The sequence below is a fragment of the Dicentrarchus labrax genome, unplaced genomic scaffold (assembly GCF_905237075.1).
Source record: "Dicentrarchus labrax unplaced genomic scaffold, dlabrax2021, whole genome shotgun sequence".
In the NCBI taxonomy this organism is placed as follows: Eukaryota; Metazoa; Chordata; class Actinopteri; family Moronidae; genus Dicentrarchus; species Dicentrarchus labrax.
In genome coordinates this window covers 15846180-15864252 of record NW_026136724.1, presented here as the reverse complement: position 1 = coordinate 15864252, position 18073 = coordinate 15846180, and the positions used below count along the sequence as shown (strand labels likewise).

Below are 18073 nucleotides of genomic sequence, written 5' to 3'. Positions count from 1 at the left end.
TGTTGTCATTTTGAAGTTTATTTGCATCACATTAAAAAGCATTTTCAAGTCTGAAACAGAAAGTCCAGCTCCCTTAAGTTTATATTAAGCCAGGCTACATATCAATTCATTACAAAATTTTGGCCTCTTAAACCAGTAAGAAAGTAATCAGGATACAAAAGACTGCAGGCCAGCAACAGTCCAGTCATGGGAAACTAGGCTTTTTTGACAATTAATACAACTGTGAACCAATATGTCACTGCTACAATATGCTGGCCAACACTGTAAAACCCATTTGTATTTTTATTTTATTTTTTACTCCTGTTTCCGGTTTCAAATTCAGTGCAGTTCATGAAAATAGTGTAAAAGGAGAAGTAAAAGTAAACAGCAGAAACAAATCAGTTAGAAATAATTGTCATTCATTTGCAAACCTTTTTTTTTTTTTTTTTTTGGTCAAACATATAATGGCTGAAAAAGACCTGCTTATGGCCCTTTTTAGGCTTTCCATTCCATCCATAGTGCACCGAAAATGGTCACCGCAGCCACCAGTGCCACAGTCACCAGTGCTCCTCTGGTCCAGCCAGCGCAGGTTACTGGTTTAAAGTTGGACACCTGTGAAATGAGAAAATGAGTGAGTCGAACTGGACTATTCTTTCAAGAGAGATTTATTAATTTCCCTTCTCACATTGCGTTTTCAAACCCTTCTTTTTGAAAGTGTCTTTGTATTGTAGAAGGTAATTTCCTATTAGTTCATCCCTAATCTGATTGCAAGCAGGATTGTCGGTCACTATGGGAGCAGGGGAGCGCTCTCTATACAAAAAAAACCTTTTTTCGGTGCTCATAATAAGTCCCATTTGCAAATTGAATCCCCTTCATACAGTAGTGGCCTAGCGTTACTTCTCAAGGCAAGGGGCGTATTATGAACTATCACTATTTTGTGGAGTTACAGGCTAGGTTAGAGAAACACTTGTTCCCCTGTACTCCTGCTGTAATGTTAGAACAGATTAAAGATGTATTTATAATACTGTACTATAAGACTAGCTCTACGCTGAAACACTCACACAAATCATTATGTTTCTTTTTACATCAGCTTGTGGGAAGCATATCTTTTTTTCCCAGGGTCCTACGTTCCCTAACCCCTGACCCTAGAACCGGGGAACCCTGAGAACTTGTACCATATAGATCTTGGGAACATAAAGTGGGACCATGAGAACACAATAAACACCAAGAATTATTAGAGTTATAAATCTGCCCCGGTTGTCACGGTGACGTCATTCTAGAATGGAACACTAGGCGACGAGTCTAGCAACAGTAACTATGGGGTGGGCGGGGCTTAGCAAAAGGTAAGCTGAGATTTGTTTATAAGTGTAAATACTATGTAAATATAAATATATATACAGTCTATGGTTGAGCCACGGATGTAATACCACATGAGTTTTACCCAGGTCGCCCAGGTGTCCGCTCTGAGGATCCCCTGCCCGGGTGCAGTGCTCGCTATCCAGGCCTTCACTGCCGCGGACAGGCCCTGGAGGCCCCATAACTGACTGTGGATATCCCTGCAAGAGAGCAGCACCAGGTTGCAATGTCTTCAGTTACACAAAATAATAGAGAGAAAGATCTTTTTTTTAAAAATGTTTTTATACCGATAGATGGTCCTGGTCAGTGCCTGAGCGGGTCTCAGCATGTGGAGGGGGGTTGGTAGCCAGTTTGGCTGTCTGTTGGCCCATTCCTGCTCCAGCTGATCTCCAATTACGGCCAACTGGCGCCCGAAGGCCCGTGCAGCTCTGTCATTGATCCTGAAGGAGGAACAGACATTTCTTTTTTCATATTCATCCAAGGCAAAAAAAAAAATCCTATCCCCAAGTGATTCTCCAAACAAAAGCCTTTTACAATATATTATGTATATTATTATATTGTTTTATAAGCAGTCTGTCTGAACTGTACCTGAGGTTCATGTCAAACAGGGTGCCAGTGTCCACCTCACCAGGTCCAGCCTGGAGGGATACAACACGACTCGGCTGTCTTGTTTGTTCCACCATGTTGTTTTCTGAGAGGAGAGTTATGGCAAATTAATCATATTAGTACATGAGAGTGTGAGAAAGTGACTTTATCAGCCACGCAGGGCAGTTTAATGGCTCCATGGTTTTAAAAGGTGTTTGTGTGTTATCCTTGCTCAACGCCAACGTTCATAAACAGGCTGTGTAAATACTTGGGTCATGTGACCAGGATAGGTGCAGGCTGTGTTACCGGGGAGAATATCCATGTTGATAAAAAAAAAAACAGGCTCTCCTGGGTTTAAAGAGGTGACATCATCTTTTGGATCAAGTCCAATGGTTGTAGCCCACATACTATTGCAAGAAAAGTGTATTTAAGTTCCCCTTCAGATGGTTAGGATTAGTTTATGCAAGAAACTGAACATCTTATCTACCTTTTATGACTTGATTTACAACTTATTATTCTCAGTTTTACCCTAACAAACAGGTTTGCTCCCTCCTACGTGCACCTGTCCTCAGACCAGTTCCTGTTGTGCCTGCACTTTAATGCAAATGCACCATTTCCATAACTCAAATCAACCAAACGGCCCTTTTGTACTAAAAGAAAAAAGAAATAACACTTGTTCCAAATAGTGTACTTGTAGGCTTTAAATATTTGTTTGCTTACAAATCCTGAGTTAATCTGCCATAAAGTTTTTTTTTTTTTAAAAAAGGCTCTCCTTGTGTGTTATTATAGGGATTTATCTTTACATTGTTTACACCAATTTACCATTACATTATATGTGGGAACCATCACGATATAATAATAGCCTATACTCCAAAATGTTACAAAGGCCAGTTTGAAGTATTAATCATGTATAAGCTTATAGTCCTTTGTCATATTGTCAAAACAAAGAGATGAAGTCATCCTTCTAACCCAAAGCAAACAAAGGTCGTTTTGAAGATCACACATATTGAATTACGCATAAAACCCGCAGACATGAATTCATTTAAACTACATTTCCAAAATAACTAGCATATTGTATCATGTTGAAATGGTATCATGTTAAATATTAAACGAATATAATAAACGCTCTCGTCCAGACAGTCAAACAGGTGCATCAACAATAAAAAGAGAAAGTAAAACCTACCTTTTGGGTAGATTAAAGTAGACGCCGCCCTGTAATAAATATAAAGACATTGTTAATGGGAATGTTTTAGAAATAAAGAAAATAAAGAAATATTCGTAAGGTGTTTTCCAGTACTTACAGCAGCGTCCTTTAATCTTGATGCTCTCAGGTAACTGACGCAAATATGATTGGCCACGCCTTTACCTGCTGCTACCAAAGGTGACCACCACGGGGGCGACATCACCGTCACAAAACTTTAGAAAACCATAACAGAGGAAAGTTTTGTTTAGCTTTACAGAAACGTCACTCACCTGTTATTATATCTTAACTCATGTAATATGTAATAAACACTTTACTCTTGTTTAATTATTTACTGTTACACTTGTATATATAATAAAAATGTGAATGTTCCAATAAAATAAAACAAACAGCTCTATTCTAAATATTTGTCTACCTCCTTTATTTTAATTTTTATTCATGGTATATGTTTGCCCTTAATCTTTAATGATAATTTGGCTTCATTAGGAAGGTTTGTAATATATCGACAGAATGTATAACAAATGATAATAAATGTGTCACAATGTTATTAAAGCATTTTTACAACATTTCTTGACTGATTTCACTGATAGCCACCAAAATGTAATATTACACTTATCTGTTTGATGGATTTTCATACAAAATTTACAGAATACTTTTAATAAGTTATAACAATTGAGAGATTACAATTTGAGACTAATATGTATATCTAGGTGTCCTTTTCTGATGCCAAACCTATATAAAATATCTAGAACGTGCAAATTCTCTCTTTTATATACATATATATATATATATATATATATATATATATATACAGCATTGTTGTTAAATCCAGTTTAAATTCCATATATTGTCCAACAGCGCCCCCTGCTGGTAGGATGTGGTAACGACACCCTGCAATGACATCACTGCGTCCTCCGTTGCTAGGTTATTCTCCCGGAAGGACCAAGCCCATACGGACGTCGTTTAATGCTCTTGAGACATTTCTCGTTTGGAAATGTCCCTTTAATTGTAATCAAACCGCAAACTAATGTTATATTATACATATATGTAGATGTTATTACGTTTTAACAACCGAGGCTTTTATTGTGAAGAGTTGTCTGACCGTGGTAGGCGTCTCGTCGCTGTGTCCAGCTTCACGACGCCTCAATCAGTAAATTTAGCCTGTTAGCTATAACATGGGGAGCAGTTTGTTTGTTTGTTGGTCTCTAGCTTGAGCCATCCATCATGCACATAAACTGCCCTCCGCTATGAGTCTAAATAACGACAGTCTGGTGAGATTGCATCACTGACTGGGTGATGTCCGCCCAGCCTCTGCAGCAGCAGTCCAGGGAGGATTCAGCAGCCTGCTAACTGAGCCTGCCCGGCTAGCTGATGCTGATGACTGGCTGTTTCCTGACATTGATTTGCAGGTAGGTGCATGGTAGCTGCATGCATTTTTTTTTTTTTTTTTCTCTTCCCTATGCATTGTACCATATTTAGTCCTATGTGTTTACCTGTTGTTTTGTGCTCCACCCTAGTGGGAGGCACCATGGCCGGTAAGGTGAAGTGGGTGACAGATATTGAGAAATCAGTGCTCATCAACAACTTTGAGAAGAGAGAATGGATTCCAGTCACAGAAAACGAGGACTGGAATTTCTACTGGTAGGTTTTCCATCTACATTACACCTGCACCTTTAGCCCACTGCACTCTGCAAGCCCCACAAACTGCATAGGCAGTAGTAGGAAAAGTATTCATATTCTCATTTACTCATACCACAATGTAAAATACTACATATCCTGCTAAACAATCAGTCCCAGTGCTTTCCAATCTGGGGGCTGGGGCCTCTCCAAACAGTCTCATGATAAATCTGTGGGGCTGTGAGATGATTAATGAGGCAGGAAAGAAAACCAATCATAGCTCTTTTCCTGAAACATTGGATTATTTGACCCTTTTCTGGCCTCAGACTGTTATTTAAATGAAACCAACTGAGATGTTCAGAGAGGAAATATTGCTTTGGTGGTACTGCTGACAAATTATACACATCTGAAATGTGACAAGAAAACTCCAAACAGACAAAAACTGGTTTAATCCTTAGAAATGCATTATGTTTCATAAGATTATAATATGTTTTAATGCAAAATATAAATCTAAAAAAAGGAACTACTGACTCAAGCTGTCAAATAAATGTAGAGGAGTAAAAGCAGAAGTATAAAGTAGCACAAAATATTATCTTCTGTACTGAAAAGGGTGCAAGTTAATCCTATTTATGTCAATTAATGAGTAATTATCATACCACCAAGCTTATTTTCAGACTGATTAGGCCGCCATAAAGCAAGTTCATTTGCACCCACGTGTAGGATGAGCATCCAGACCATCAGAAATGTCTTCAGTGTGGACACCGGCTACCGCCTGTCAGATGACCAGATGGTTAACCACTTCCCCAACCACTACGAGCTGACCAGGAAGGACCTGATGATCAAGAACATCAAACGCTACCGCAAGGATCTGGAGAAGGAAGGGAGTCCGCTGGCAGAGAAGGACGAGAACGGGAAATACATTTATTTAGGTATTGATTAGAGCCCTGCTGGAAGGGAGGAGTGTAGAACTGCACACATACTTGATTGTTTTCCTCACAAAACACAGAGAAGCAGAACATTTTTAACTATTTGCTTTATGCTTTGTGCAGATTTTGTCCCCGTGACGTTCATGCTCCCCGCCGACTATAATCTCTTTGTGGAGGAGTACCGCAAGAACCCATCCAGCACTTGGATCATGAAGCCCTGCGGGAAGGCTCAGGGCAAAGGCATATTCCTCATCAACAAGCTGTCCCAGATCAAAAAGTGGTCCAGAGACAGTCGCACCTCAACGTGAGTTACCGGGGTCGTCGTCACCACACACAGCCAGTAAACACTTCCCTGTGAGGAGGTTACACTTTACATAGATTAGCATGGTGTCGTATATTCTCTGTCTTCTTTATCTTTTTGTAAAAACGTCTTATTTGAGAAAACAATAAATTCCCAATACATTGTCCTATATGAAGAAAAAGGGAAAACATTTTGAATTGCTCTTGACAACCTGTATAATCTTCTCTATAAGCATTTGATTTCCAGGTAAACACCCAAAACTGTTATTGATTGTTTTTGTAAAAACATGAAGTTGGTCATAGGTTTGTGGTTTGCTGACGTTTGGCTTCTTTATTTTTGCTTTCAGGTTTGTAGCAGCATCTAGTGGCAAAGAGGCTTACGTCATCTCCTTGTACATCGACAACCCCCTGCTGATCGGAGGGAAGAAGTTTGACCTGCGTCTCTACGTTCTGGTGACCACATATCGGCCTCTGAAATGCTACATGTAAGCCTTGAATTTGGACGTTTTGTTGGTGCCAGTTATGATTTATTACCTGCCTATAATAGAAGACAGCATGGCTGTGAGCTGAATCAATAATGTCAACTCTCTCTCTCTCTCTCTCTCTCTCTCTCTCTCTCTCTCTTTATTGTTTGATGCTTAGGTACAAGCTTGGCTTCTGCAGGTTCTGCACAGTCAAGTACACACCCAGCACCAGTGAACTGGACAACATGTTTGTTCACCTCACTAATGTGGCCATCCAAAAACATGGGGTAAGTAGTGTTTTAAATCAGCTTTTAGTATCAGTAAGTGAGTTATAAGTTAGATTAGATATTAAAGGGGTATTCCACCAATTCAGCATTGCACTTCCATAAAGTTTGGGGTCTGATGAAGCAGCAGTGGCTACAAAATCCTGACTTTTAGTCCAAGTTAGCGTTTTAGTCAAGCTCCAAACACACTGAACAGCTGTCAAAGATTCAAAGTGAAAAAGTCCCAAAATGTATTTAGTTAGACCTTGTACCTTGAACGCAGGATGACTACAACCACGTCCATGGAGGCAAGTGGACGGTCAGTAACCTCCGTTTGTACCTAGAGAGTACCAGAGGGAAGGAGGTGACCAGCCGACTGTTTGACCAGATCCACTGGATCGTGGTGCAGTCACTGAAGGCCGTGGCTGTAAGTCAACATGAATTTCAAGTCTTTTTACAGAAAAATGTGTGATAATTACTAATGTTTCCTAAGTTTGACCCAATTATGACAATTACAAGTAAATATATATTTTTCTTTCACCTGCTAAGGTCAAGATCCAATCTATTTTTAGAATACTCTTATCCCTTCGATAGCTCAGTTGGTAGAGCGGAGGACTGTAGTGGGTGTACCAGACAAAGAGTTGATCACAGGAATCCTTAGGTCGCTGGTTCAAATCCGGCTCGAAGGAGTGGCTTTTAAGCGTTTAAACCAGTACATGTTGGTTACGTTTGGCTGATTTAAAGAAGAAGAGGTCTGTTGTGACAGATAACCATAACTCACTATGCAAATTCAGTTACAAACCAGTTACAAACCAGTTACCTGTGGGTCTTAAAAAATACACTACGGGTCGTCTGACAACAGGTGCCCCGTTCTGAACACAATAGTGATGGTAGTGTGTGCTTTAGCACCTTGTTTACTTAGTAAGTCTTTGTAAAGCAACCAGGGAGGAAATTACTGTGTTTTTTCTCTTTCCCCGCCTCACCTCTGACTCAGGCATGTTGCTAGTGGTTCAGTCAGGTCAGCCCGTCTACCTTCGATAGCTCAGTTGGTAGAGCGGAGGACTGTAGTGGATGTACCAGACAAACAGTTGATCACAGGAATCCTTAGGTCGCTGGTTCAAATCCGGCTCGAAGGAATGACTTTTAAGCGTTTAAACCTGTACACACTGTACAAGTTAAAAGCTATATCATGACCGTTCTTACTGTACATAGATAGGCTACTGTTCAACATACAGATTAAAACATGGAAGACCAATCAAAACAGTCATCTTCTAAAATACCCTGTAACTAACTCACTAGGACTAGTGAACTATATATGGGTCTCTGACTTGTCTACATTTCAAGTAGATTTCTTTCAACAAAGTACATGGTACAATGTCATTTTTAGGTCACAGCAATATAGCTGGTAAATTCAGATAGTATACATGTTGCTGCTAGTGAATTACTGACAGAAAAGTGAAAACTTTACACTTAATTAGTTCCCAATATGTATATTGTAAAAACGGTAGCTGAGATCTTTTTAATCTCAATACATCGATATTGACAATGATGTAGAAAGTAGAAGCATCATCATGTTCTGTTCTTGTCTTCGCCAGTTACAATTTCTTCTTTCTTTTTTTCCACGGAAAGATAAACAACTACCTTCGATAGCTCAGTTGGTAGAGCGGAGGACTGTAGTGGATGTACCAGACAAAGAGGTGATCACAGGAATCCTTAGGTCGCTGGTTCAAATCCGGCTCGAAGGAGTGGTTTTTAAGTGTTTAAACCAGTACATGTTGGTTACGTTTGGCTGATTTAAAGAAGAAGAGGTCTGTTGTGACTGATAACCATTACTCACTGTGCAAATTCAGTTACAAACCAGTTACCCGTGGGTCTTAAAAAATATACTACGGGTCGTCTGACAATAGGTGCCCCGTTTTGAACACAATAGTGATGGTAGTGTGTGCTTTAGCACCTTGTTTACTTAGTAAGTCTTTGTAAAGCAACCAGGGAGGAAATTACTGTGTTTTCTCTCTTTCCCTGCCTCACCTCTGACTCAGGCATGTTGCTAGTGGTGCAGTCACGTCACCCTGTCTACCTTCGATAGCTCAGTTGGTAGAGCGGAGGACTGTAGTGGATGTACCAGACAAAGAGTTGGTCACAGGAATCCTTAGGTCGCTGGTTCAAATCCGGCTCGAAGGAATGACTTTTAAGCGTTTAAACCAGTACGTGTTAGTTACGTTTGGCTGATTTAAAGAACCATAACTCAATGTGCAAATTCAGGTGCAAATTCAGATGCAAATTCAGTTACAAACCAGTTACCCATGGGTCTTAAAAAATTCACTACTGGTCTAGTGAACTAAAGTTTATTATTAGTTGCTATTTGCTAGATAGTGGCTAAACATATTGACAATGATGTAGAAAGTAGAAGCATCATCATGTTATGTTCTTGTCTTCGTCAGTTACAATTTCTGCTTTCTTTTTTCCACGGAAAGGATAAACCACTACCTTCGATAGCTCAGTTGGTAGAGCGGAGGACTGTAGTGGGTGTACCAGACAAACAGTTGATCACAGGAATCCTTAGGTCGCTGGTTCAAATCCGGCTCGAAGGAGTGGCTTTTAAGCGTTTAAACCAGTAAATGTTGGTTACGTTTGGCTGATTTTAAAGAAGAAGAGGTCTGTTGTGACAGATAACCATTACTCACTGTGCAAATTCAGTTACCTGGGGTCTTAAAAAATATACTACGGGTCGTCTGACAACAGGTCCCCCATTCTGAACAAAATAGTGCAAATGTAAGTCCAATATTCACTCTGTTTTAGCTCTATCTTTGGTCTCCGCCAACGCTAGTAGCTAACCCTTTGGTGCTGAGAAGGTAGTTTACTGTTTTTGCTAAAAACAGCTGCTGAAAATGATACAATTAGAGTTAACTAAGTTGCACGTAGGACAGCTGAAAAATGAGCTGAAAGTCACTTTATAGCTCTGTAATGCTGAGGGGATTCAAGTGATTCAGGTGATGATTCTCTTTAGGTTATCGTTATTATAGAAAATTAGTACTAATATCACCATATATAAAATACTCCATTACATGTAAAGGTCTTGTAAAGTAAATGTATTACTGTACAATTAACCTGAAAGCAACATTTTGATATTGTCTGTTAATTACTTATATACTTTTACCTGTAACATATTTTAGAAACTGCTCTTATATTTTGGATTAAACTTTGAATCTGACAAAGTAACTAGCAACTATAGTTGTGAAGTAAGTGTAGTGGAGTAAAAAAGTAAAACATTTCCCTCTGAATTATAGTGGAGTACAACTATAAAGTAGCATACAATGTAAATACTCAAGTATAGATACCTCAAAATTGTTCTGAAATCCAGTAGTAGAGTAAATGTTATATTGTGCCACTTCTCACATATGTAATCCAGCAGCCACACTTACTACAAAAACCACTACACCACACACGTTGAAGCCTCCAGTGATAGTGTTTTGACTTTGTTCCTGTTAGGATGCTGCTTTTAGGAATGGCCCCTTGGTGATTTCTGCACTTTTAAACACACAGCTGTTAAACCTCCTCGATGCGGTGATGATGTCTTATTGTTTTTAGCACAGCAGGGCCCTCAACTTAATGTACACTTCCCTTTTCTACTAAGTGATCCGACTCACTTCCCCTCTCATGCCTCGACACACAGACTGTTCTGTGTACTAATAGTCGCATTCACTATTATATTTTTAGTCCGATCATTTGCTAACACCTTTCCCCGCTGAATCAGTTTCTGTTGCATTAAAGAATTCCCAGCATATCTCATTTGCCCGCAACATGGGTCAGTTCCCCTTCCTAATTGAGTCTCTGTCTTTCCCCTCTGCCAGCCTGTGATGAACAACGACAAGCACTGTTTTGAGTGTTACGGGTATGACATCATTATTGACGACAAGCTCAAGCCGTGGCTTATCGAGGTGAGTAATTTAACAGGAGTCATGCATGCATACCCTCCTAAACACTCACATAAAAGGGTTTAATTCACTAAATATTAACCTCTCTTGTGTAAAAGGAAAACATGTTTTCCTTCGCCTTGTTCCTGAAGGCACCTTGCCTTACCTTTGCCAAGCCCAAAGATACTTAACATGCTTACACTGTGACTCCACGTTCTTTTTCCTTGAGTGTTAAGCAACTTTAAATCCCCTTAAGGGTGATCTTTATGTGTGTGTGTTTGGACGTGTGCCTCTCTGTATCTAAGTGTGACTTGAAGGTGTGTCTTTAACCTATAAAATCCAATATTCCAGTTAAAAAAACTGCTGCAAATACTGTGTGCACAGGCTGATACAGGCTACGAGCTGGCTAGTGTTAAAAAACCTGCCTTTGAAATGCCTTTTGTGATCATTGTATCATGTTTTTTTTACATTCTAGTATTGTGCTTATTATGTGGCTGTCATATTTTACTGGACTCATTTTGACAGCTGCACAATGAGTTGCTGGGTTTCCAGGCTAGGTCTGAACTATTTCTGTTAACAGACACTGATCTGATCTATTTTGGGCAGCAGAAAGTTGGTTGTAGGGCATAAACGGTCCTCGGTGAGGGACTGAAGAAAAGTGTGCCACAAACCTAGTCAGTAACTCTTTCCTTTGTTCATTATTCATGCAAGTAGCCCTCTCACATTAACAGGTAATGCATAATAAAAGCTGGGAAGCTATTATTATTTATTATTAGTATTGTTTGTGCCATCTACTCAAGGAATTAGGTGTGTCTTGTGTGTGTGTGTGTGTGTGTGTGTGTGTGTGTTGATATCAAAGCATCTCTCTCTGGGCACTCATGTAAGTTTTCCTGTGTCTATCAAGTTTTATTCTTTGATTGTATGTTAATGAGCACAACTGTAAAAGCACATTAGCAGCAGAATTTCCTGCCGTGTAAGAGCTTCTATATGGAGATAGGGAGAATAAAACAACATGCTCATTCCTGTTTGGGTCCTGCAGTACATTATTAGGCTCTGCCCAGTTGCTGTGAAGCTAATTACTGTTCTTTACAGTGTCTCCTTGTGTTTTGGTGTAAAACACACTCCTCTTCAAATGTAAAAGCTACCTTCTTTGTCTGTGTCATGCTCAGGTCAACGCCTCTCCCTCACTGACCTCCAGCACAGCCAACGACCGCATCCTGAAGTACAACCTCATCAACGACACTCTAAACATTGTCACGCCCAACGGGGACATCCCAGACTGCCGCTGGAATCGCAGCCCGCCCCGAGAGGCCCTGGGCAACTATCAAGTCCTGTGAGTGACATTAAATATCTAACAGTCAGCACAACCTCTAACAGGGGGTCACACAGGGGCTAAAAATATCAGTCAGGAGCTAAAGTTTGCGTTCTCCTGTTACTAAGGTCAACTTGGTATCTATTTTGGTCATATTTCAACCCTTCGATAGCTCAGTTGGTAGAGCGGAGGACTGTAGTGGTTAAACCAGGCATCCTTAGGTCGCTGGTTCAAATCCGGCTCGAAGGAGTGACTTTTAAGCGTCTAAACCTGTAATCTACCGTCGTACATACATACTAATCACTTCAGTACAGTTCTAAAATATACTCTGACTAACTAGGACTTGTTAATTGTTCACTAGTTCATGTTATAGGTTTAGGATTTAGGTTTCAACAATACAGCTCGTACATAATGGTCCTACTAGTGAATTATTATTATTGTTATGGACCTCATGTAGTGAAGTGACAAGTAAGGGTCTCCCTGTTGCCCCCTGTTGTTTGCCTTTACATGAACTGTGGAGTATGTAAACAAGGTGCTTTACTCAAACAATACCCCCACCCCGACCCTGTTAAGCACAGCCCACTGCTCTCTACCCTCATTGTTGTGTTTGAACTATTCTGATTGTGCCAACCTCTTTGTTCCTGTGTTGAAACATTCTACACTTGGTAGAGCGGAGGACTGTAGAGGTTACACCCGGCATCCTTAGGTCGCTGGTTCAAATCCGGCTCGAAGGAGTGACTTTTAAGCATTTAATCCTGTAGTTTACAGTCGAACATATTGTACAACTGCAGTTAACAAACAGATTATATTATATGACTGTTTTTCAAGTCTAAAATATGCTGTAGCTAATTAACTACTACTAGTGGACTGGCTATAAATGTGTCTCTGGCAAGAACAAAGTTCATCTCATGATATTATTTCTAGAACAGTTTAAATTGCATATGGTTCAGCTCACAGTAGCTAAAAAAAACAATCCTACCAACAGATCTAATTCACAGCTAAAATGATTAGTGAAGAAAAGATATTTGAAGGACTAGCTTTCAAGCTTTTACACCTGAAGTCAAATGAATGCAGAATAAAAGAAGAGCCTTGTGTGTTGTGAAGAGTACAACACCACAAACATGATGGAACGTATAATGCTGGAAAACATGTTGGTTACGTTTAGCTGATTTAAAGAAGAAGAGGTCTGTTGTGACTGATAACCATTACTCACTGTTCAAATTCAGTTACAAACCAGTTACCTATGGGTCTTAAAAAATACACTACGTGTCATCTGACCCATTCTGAACACAATAGTGATGGTAGTGTGTGCTTAAGCACCTTATGTACATAATAAGTCTGTGTAAAGCAACCTGGGAGGAAATTACTGCTTTATTCCTTTCCCCACCTCACCGCTGACTCAGGCATGTTACAACTGGTGCAGTTGCGTCATCCGTCACCTTCGATAGCTCAGTTGGTAGAGCGGAGGACTGTAGTGGAAGTGTCAATCAAGTGGTGATCACAGGAATCCTTAGGTCGCTGGTTCAAATCCGGCTCGAAGGAGTGGTTTTTAAGCGTTTAAACCAGTACATGTTGGTTATGCTTGGCTGATTTAAAAAAGAAGAGGTCTGTTGTGACTGATAACCATTACTCACTGTGCAAATTCAGTTACAAACCAGTTACCTGTAGGTCTTACAAAATACACTACGGGTCGTCTGACAATAGGTGCCCCGTTCTGAACACAATAGTGATGGTAGTGTGTGCTTTAGCACCTTGTTTACTTAGTAAGTCTTTGTAAAAGCAACCAGGGAAGAAATGACTGTTTTTCTCTTTCCCCACCTCACCTCTGACTCAGGCATGTTGTTAGTGGTGCAGTCACAGCACTCTGTCTACCTTCGATAGCTCAGTTGGTAGAGCGGAGGACTGTAGTGGATGTGTCAATCTATGTGGTGGTCACAGGAATCCTTAGGTCGCTGGTTCAAATCCGGCTCGAAGGAGTAGCTTTTAATCATGTGTTGTAGGTTTTTACTATGATACCTACTTTACAACTTGTTGGCTGCTGCAACATGATGCTACTGGTGATTTGTTCCATGTTCACTGTGTTGATTTAGTGTATTAGCATGCTAACATTTGCTAATTCGCACTATACACAGAGTACAGCTGAGGCTGATGGGAATGTCATTCATTTTGCAGGTAGTTGGTCGTAAACCAAATTAATGGACAAAGTCAGAAGATCACTGTTATTATCCTCTGGGGTCAATGAATGTGTGTACTGAGTAGATATTAAGATATATTACAGCATATGAGAAAACCTTGACCTGGTGGTGGCGCTAGAGGATAAGTCAGGGGCTCACAGCACCGGTCCCAACCTCCTCTAAGGGTCACCAAATCTTCACAGGGCATCGCAAGGCCTTCTTGTTTTTAAGGGGTGTAAGAAAAGAACGGGCGAAGACCTGAACACAAGCTCATCCTGCATTACGAAAGTATGCAGTTAAAATAACCAAAGAGTTAATAGAACAATGGCCAAGCGTCAGGGAAAAGAAAATATAGCATTTGTCAAAAAAAGAAGCCTATTATTTACATACAGTAGATGATTGTATAGAAAGGCTCTAAAAATATCAGGAAAACTCATCGCTGATGTGATATCCACAGGAAATTATTTGTCCAAATTGCTCGTTTTACACAAACTTCCTGCAGTTGTTGTGGTCTCTATTTGGGGTTTTATGTACAGTTTATACTTCAAATTAATTTTGACAATAACAGAACAGCTGCTGTTATTATTATAAAAAGTATGTCACTCAGTTAGGAGTCGTCCATTTAATCAGTGATAGAAAAGTTAAAATGTTACTCCTTCGAGCCGGATTTGAACCAGCGACCTAAGGATGCCTGACCTATCCACTACAGTCCTCCGCTCTACCAACTGAGCTATCGAAGGGGCCATTGAAACAGCCCCAAACAACAGTGAGCATAATGGGGGGGGGGGGGGGGGGGGGCGCATTAGTGCTTAGCAAGGGGGGAGGGGTCCATGTAAAGGCAAATAGCGAAACTGCCTCACATGTGTCCTCACCACATGATTTCTCTGTCTCTGCTTCCCTCGGCTGTGTCACCAGGTACGACGAGGAGCAGGCGCAGAACGAGAATGCCGAGCGTGACCTGCGGAGCCGCTCGGGTCAGTCCCTGGGGTCAAAAGGCACAAAGGGGAGTGCAGGCGTTCGACCCGCTGCAGCGACCTGGAAGTGAGGTGATATTTGCTGACTCTATATGACTTCCTGTACAATATTACAGGGTGCAGCAATGGGAATACAAAAGAATCACCCAGACTCTTTTTTAGCCCAACTGTGCGATGGAGGACTTGCTCCCAGTCTCCACATCTCACTGACTGAGGGCACAAGGCCGACAACTCTACTGCTGGGGGGGAAGAAAATCAATAATGTGGTCATATTTGGAGAGTTTAAAGGTTTAAAGGAGAGTTTGTGGCTGTTTGTATGAATGAGTAACTCAAAATGTAGAAATTATGCTGGTGGGGCTGAAGGTCGATCCCAATATCACATACAGTGTCAACAGCAGCAGCCACGGCAGTTCCCACCCCAGTCCAAGCTCCCTATGAAGATAAGGAAAAACCTTCCCCCCCAAAAAAACCTACAAATGTGGAGAGGAAATTCAAAAAGAAGATCCTTCTCCTCGGACGGTTGCAGTCGACGCTGCAGGTTGGAAAAACGGCATCAACACAGATTAAAAGAAAGTTGTAAATTACATACATCAATTGAAATCCAACATGAAAAAGGAGGATTACAACAACCTGAACTATGCATGATTACAGAGTCCTGACACTTTAACTTTAACCCACCACACAGGTGCTAAAAAGAAGGAGCTCTGTGAGTGTGTATGAAGTGATATGGAATAGGTAGAGACTAGAGATATAACAAAAGGATATAAAGATATAATTAACTGATAGGCAGTTGATAGGCAGAATTAAAAGTACTAAATGTGTATAAACCCTTAAAATAGAATTTAATAATGTTTTTTATAAGTGCATTATCAGTGTGTATATACAGTTGGGGTTTTCTTTGAGGTTGATTGTATTCAGTACTGAACCCTATTGCACTTTATTACTTTATTTTTGATTGAACATAAATCAGATGTTGAGTTTGACCACTAATGTCGTATCTGCTGCTTATTTAAAATCTTAAATACTTATCTTTTTTGATACACTGAAGTTGGGTTGAATAGTATTGGAAAATGATTGCAGTATTTGTTTTATTTCTTCTTTTGCAGTATTCTCTGTGGTATTTTAAAACATATTTCATCCTTTTATCATGATATTTGCAGCTTTAGCTTTTAGACCAATTTGATAAGAATGTATTGCCTAAGTGGGGATTTGGGTGGTCTCAGTTGAGTTGAGTACGCTCATCCATCAATCACAGCTAAAGGCCATGATTATCATGATAATCACTTTATTTACACTTTAGATTGTTCTGTCAGTGGATGAAAGAAAGGTGTTGAAAGGGCTCCAGAGAAAACATTTCTGTAACCAAATGGGGATTAAATCAAGCTGTTCAGCCCTGCAGTGATATAAAAAAAAAAACCTATTTGGTGCTTTGTGAAGTTAAATTCTTGATTCTTGATGTGAAATAACAAACAGAAGGAAAACTCTACTAGATTGTGTAACAGGCATCTTTTTTTTTTTTGCTTCCTTTATACAATTTCCCTTTAACCTACTTAAATAATGGATTTGGTTTATTTTTTTAAATGTCTTGTCACTTTACTGTGGTATGGGACCTTAAAGCCTTTGATGAATCTAATCTGTCTTTAGATTAATCAGAGGTCAATCCTTCATGGCAGTTAGTCTCGTGGCACCGTTCCTTGACCTTGAAGATTTGACACTCCTTCACCACCACCTTGTTGTTTCCTCCTGGCCCTGGCGCTGGTTACTACATGCAGAACAGCAGCTTATCAATGTGTGTAAGCCATAAACCTGTTGGTCTGTAACCAAATTCCCCCTAAATGTCAAGTTGTATTAGTCATTCTTGGGCTGTAAGACACTCACATCCTTCTGTGCTTGAGAACCAAATTGACTGATTCAACCCTGAGGTGTGTCTTGCAGTCAAATAAGGAACTGTGTTGACGTAAGGCTAGTTTCTGGTTTTGTCTGGCTGCTTGTTTTCTTTATTGTGGTTATAAACTGTGCAGTTTAGGACACATAGCTTTTCTGTTTTTAGCTTTCTGTATGAGAAGTTCATTGTTTCTTTTTAGTTTTCTTTCAATAAAATATCCATGCTGGTGCTGCCTTGACAATGAATAATGTTCATTTTAATGCAAGGGTAAGTGGGAATATATGTTTTTATGATTGGGGTGAACTGGTCCTTTAAAGGTTTATAGAAATGTGTTTATTTACAGCATTTGTAAAGTGTTTAAGTTTCAATTAAGGGAAATACTTTTTCTAATTTGTGTGCAGTTCTCTCACCCTCTCCAACTGTATACACAGTGCTCTGTACGTGTGTTGTACATCTGAAAGTGTGCATTACACCACTCTGCATTAAATATATCTCTGTTCAAATTACAAAATTAGCTTATGGCTTCTGCATGAGTACTAAAACACTATAAGGGGTTGATTGTGAGAAACACAAGATGGTTTTAGCTTTTTATTTCTCCTCTTTCAGACATCGAATTTGTGTTCACATAGTGTTATTATCATTTGCGTGGAAACACTGCTAACATGTGCCTCAGTTACTATATTTGAATTTGATATGACCTGTGGCATAAATAACCTCTGATTGCCATACATTGCTGTATTTAAAACTATACCAAAGAATCCCAAGAGTGTCAGTTGGTTTGTAGTAATTACTCCCCCCCCCCAAATTTAAGAATATCCTCAGATGAGTTCAAGATAAATCAAACTAATCTTAATTTTACTGTTGACCCCTAGACGCCTCTCTACCTCACAGTGGGGACCCAGTGCCTATGGGAGCCTCAGGATAAAGTAACCAAGAACTTTTCTAGGGACCTGACGTCAGACTGCCGCACCTCTTCATAGTTTGCATAAAGTTCACCAGTTTTAAATATTGCGTGATCGGAAGTGAGCTGATTCCAAAATAAAGTGTTTTTTCCCCCCTCTGGCTTGACACTTCTATTGCTTAAACCTAATTATTTGCCAACCCTCCTCGTTGTTTGGAATGA

At 40.0% G+C, this 18073-nt stretch overlaps 2 protein-coding genes and 9 non-coding genes across 11 annotated transcripts; 9 read left to right on the top strand and 2 right to left on the bottom strand.

The window, feature by feature from the left end:
* Positions 1-2: 2 nt before the first annotated feature.
* Positions 3-3334, bottom strand: bik (BCL2 interacting killer). Its single transcript, XM_051392751.1, has 6 exons — positions 3222-3334; positions 3104-3132; positions 1924-2026; positions 1623-1775; positions 1421-1535; positions 3-591 (listed from the first exon to the last, which is right to left on the bottom strand). Exons 3-6 carry the CDS (start codon positions 2016-2018, stop codon positions 475-477), a joined length of 480 nt encoding a protein of 159 aa, XP_051248711.1. The 5' UTR covers positions 2019-2026; positions 3104-3132; positions 3222-3334; the 3' UTR covers positions 3-474.
* A 711-nt stretch (positions 3335-4045) lies between these two features.
* Positions 4046-17198, top strand: ttll1 (tubulin tyrosine ligase-like family, member 1). The gene is made up of 10 exons (XM_051393005.1): positions 4046-4530; positions 4639-4762; positions 5459-5667; positions 5788-5968; positions 6312-6449; positions 6607-6715; positions 6975-7118; positions 10543-10629; positions 11775-11938; positions 15007-17198. The coding sequence occupies exons 2-10, from the start codon at positions 4650-4652 to the stop codon at positions 15134-15136; spliced, it is 1275 nt and encodes a 424-aa protein (XP_051248965.1). The 5' UTR covers positions 4046-4530; positions 4639-4649; the 3' UTR covers positions 15137-17198.
* On the top strand, positions 7276-7380 carry trnay-gua (transfer RNA tyrosine (anticodon GUA)). Its single transcript has 2 exons — positions 7276-7312; positions 7345-7380. It is a non-coding gene; the product is annotated as a tRNA-Tyr (tRNA).
* On the top strand, positions 7723-7827 carry trnay-gua (transfer RNA tyrosine (anticodon GUA)). The gene is made up of 2 exons: positions 7723-7759; positions 7792-7827. It is a non-coding gene; the product is annotated as a tRNA-Tyr (tRNA).
* Positions 8332-8436, top strand: trnay-gua (transfer RNA tyrosine (anticodon GUA)). The gene is made up of 2 exons: positions 8332-8368; positions 8401-8436. It is a non-coding gene; the product is annotated as a tRNA-Tyr (tRNA).
* trnay-gua (transfer RNA tyrosine (anticodon GUA)) lies at positions 8768-8872 on the top strand. Its single transcript has 2 exons — positions 8768-8804; positions 8837-8872. It is a non-coding gene; the product is annotated as a tRNA-Tyr (tRNA).
* On the top strand, positions 9178-9282 carry trnay-gua (transfer RNA tyrosine (anticodon GUA)). The gene is made up of 2 exons: positions 9178-9214; positions 9247-9282. It is a non-coding gene; the product is annotated as a tRNA-Tyr (tRNA).
* Positions 12080-12166, top strand: trnay-gua (transfer RNA tyrosine (anticodon GUA)). Its single transcript is given in 2 exon segments — positions 12080-12116; positions 12131-12166. It is a non-coding gene; the product is annotated as a tRNA-Tyr (tRNA).
* On the top strand, positions 13356-13459 carry trnay-gua (transfer RNA tyrosine (anticodon GUA)). Its single transcript has 2 exons — positions 13356-13392; positions 13424-13459. It is a non-coding gene; the product is annotated as a tRNA-Tyr (tRNA).
* On the top strand, positions 13789-13893 carry trnay-gua (transfer RNA tyrosine (anticodon GUA)). The gene is made up of 2 exons: positions 13789-13825; positions 13858-13893. It is a non-coding gene; the product is annotated as a tRNA-Tyr (tRNA).
* trnay-gua (transfer RNA tyrosine (anticodon GUA)) lies at positions 14745-14831 on the bottom strand. Its single transcript is given in 2 exon segments — positions 14745-14780; positions 14795-14831. It is a non-coding gene; the product is annotated as a tRNA-Tyr (tRNA).
* Positions 17199-18073: the final 875 nt, after the last annotated feature.

Coding starts and splice junctions, on each gene's coding strand:
- bik (XM_051392751.1), bottom strand. CDS start 2,018: ATGGTGGAACAAACAAGACAGCCGAGTCGTGTTGTATCCCTCCAGGCT. Junction 1,536..1,622: donor CTGACCAGGACCATCTATCG/GTATAAAAACAT, acceptor GCTCTCTTGCAG/GGATATCCACAGTCAGTTAT. Junction 592..1,420: donor CGGACACCTGGGCGACCTGG/GTAAAACTCATG, acceptor CTCATTTCACAG/GTGTCCAACTTTAAACCAGT.
- ttll1 (XM_051393005.1), top strand. CDS start 4,650: ATGGCCGGTAAGGTGAAGTGGGTGACAGATATTGAGAAATCAGTGCTC. Junction 5,668..5,787: donor CGGGAAATACATTTATTTAG/GTATTGATTAGA, acceptor TGCTTTGTGCAG/ATTTTGTCCCCGTGACGTTC. Junction 11,939..15,006: donor CTGGGCAACTATCAAGTCCT/GTGAGTGACATT, acceptor CTGTGTCACCAG/GTACGACGAGGAGCAGGCGC.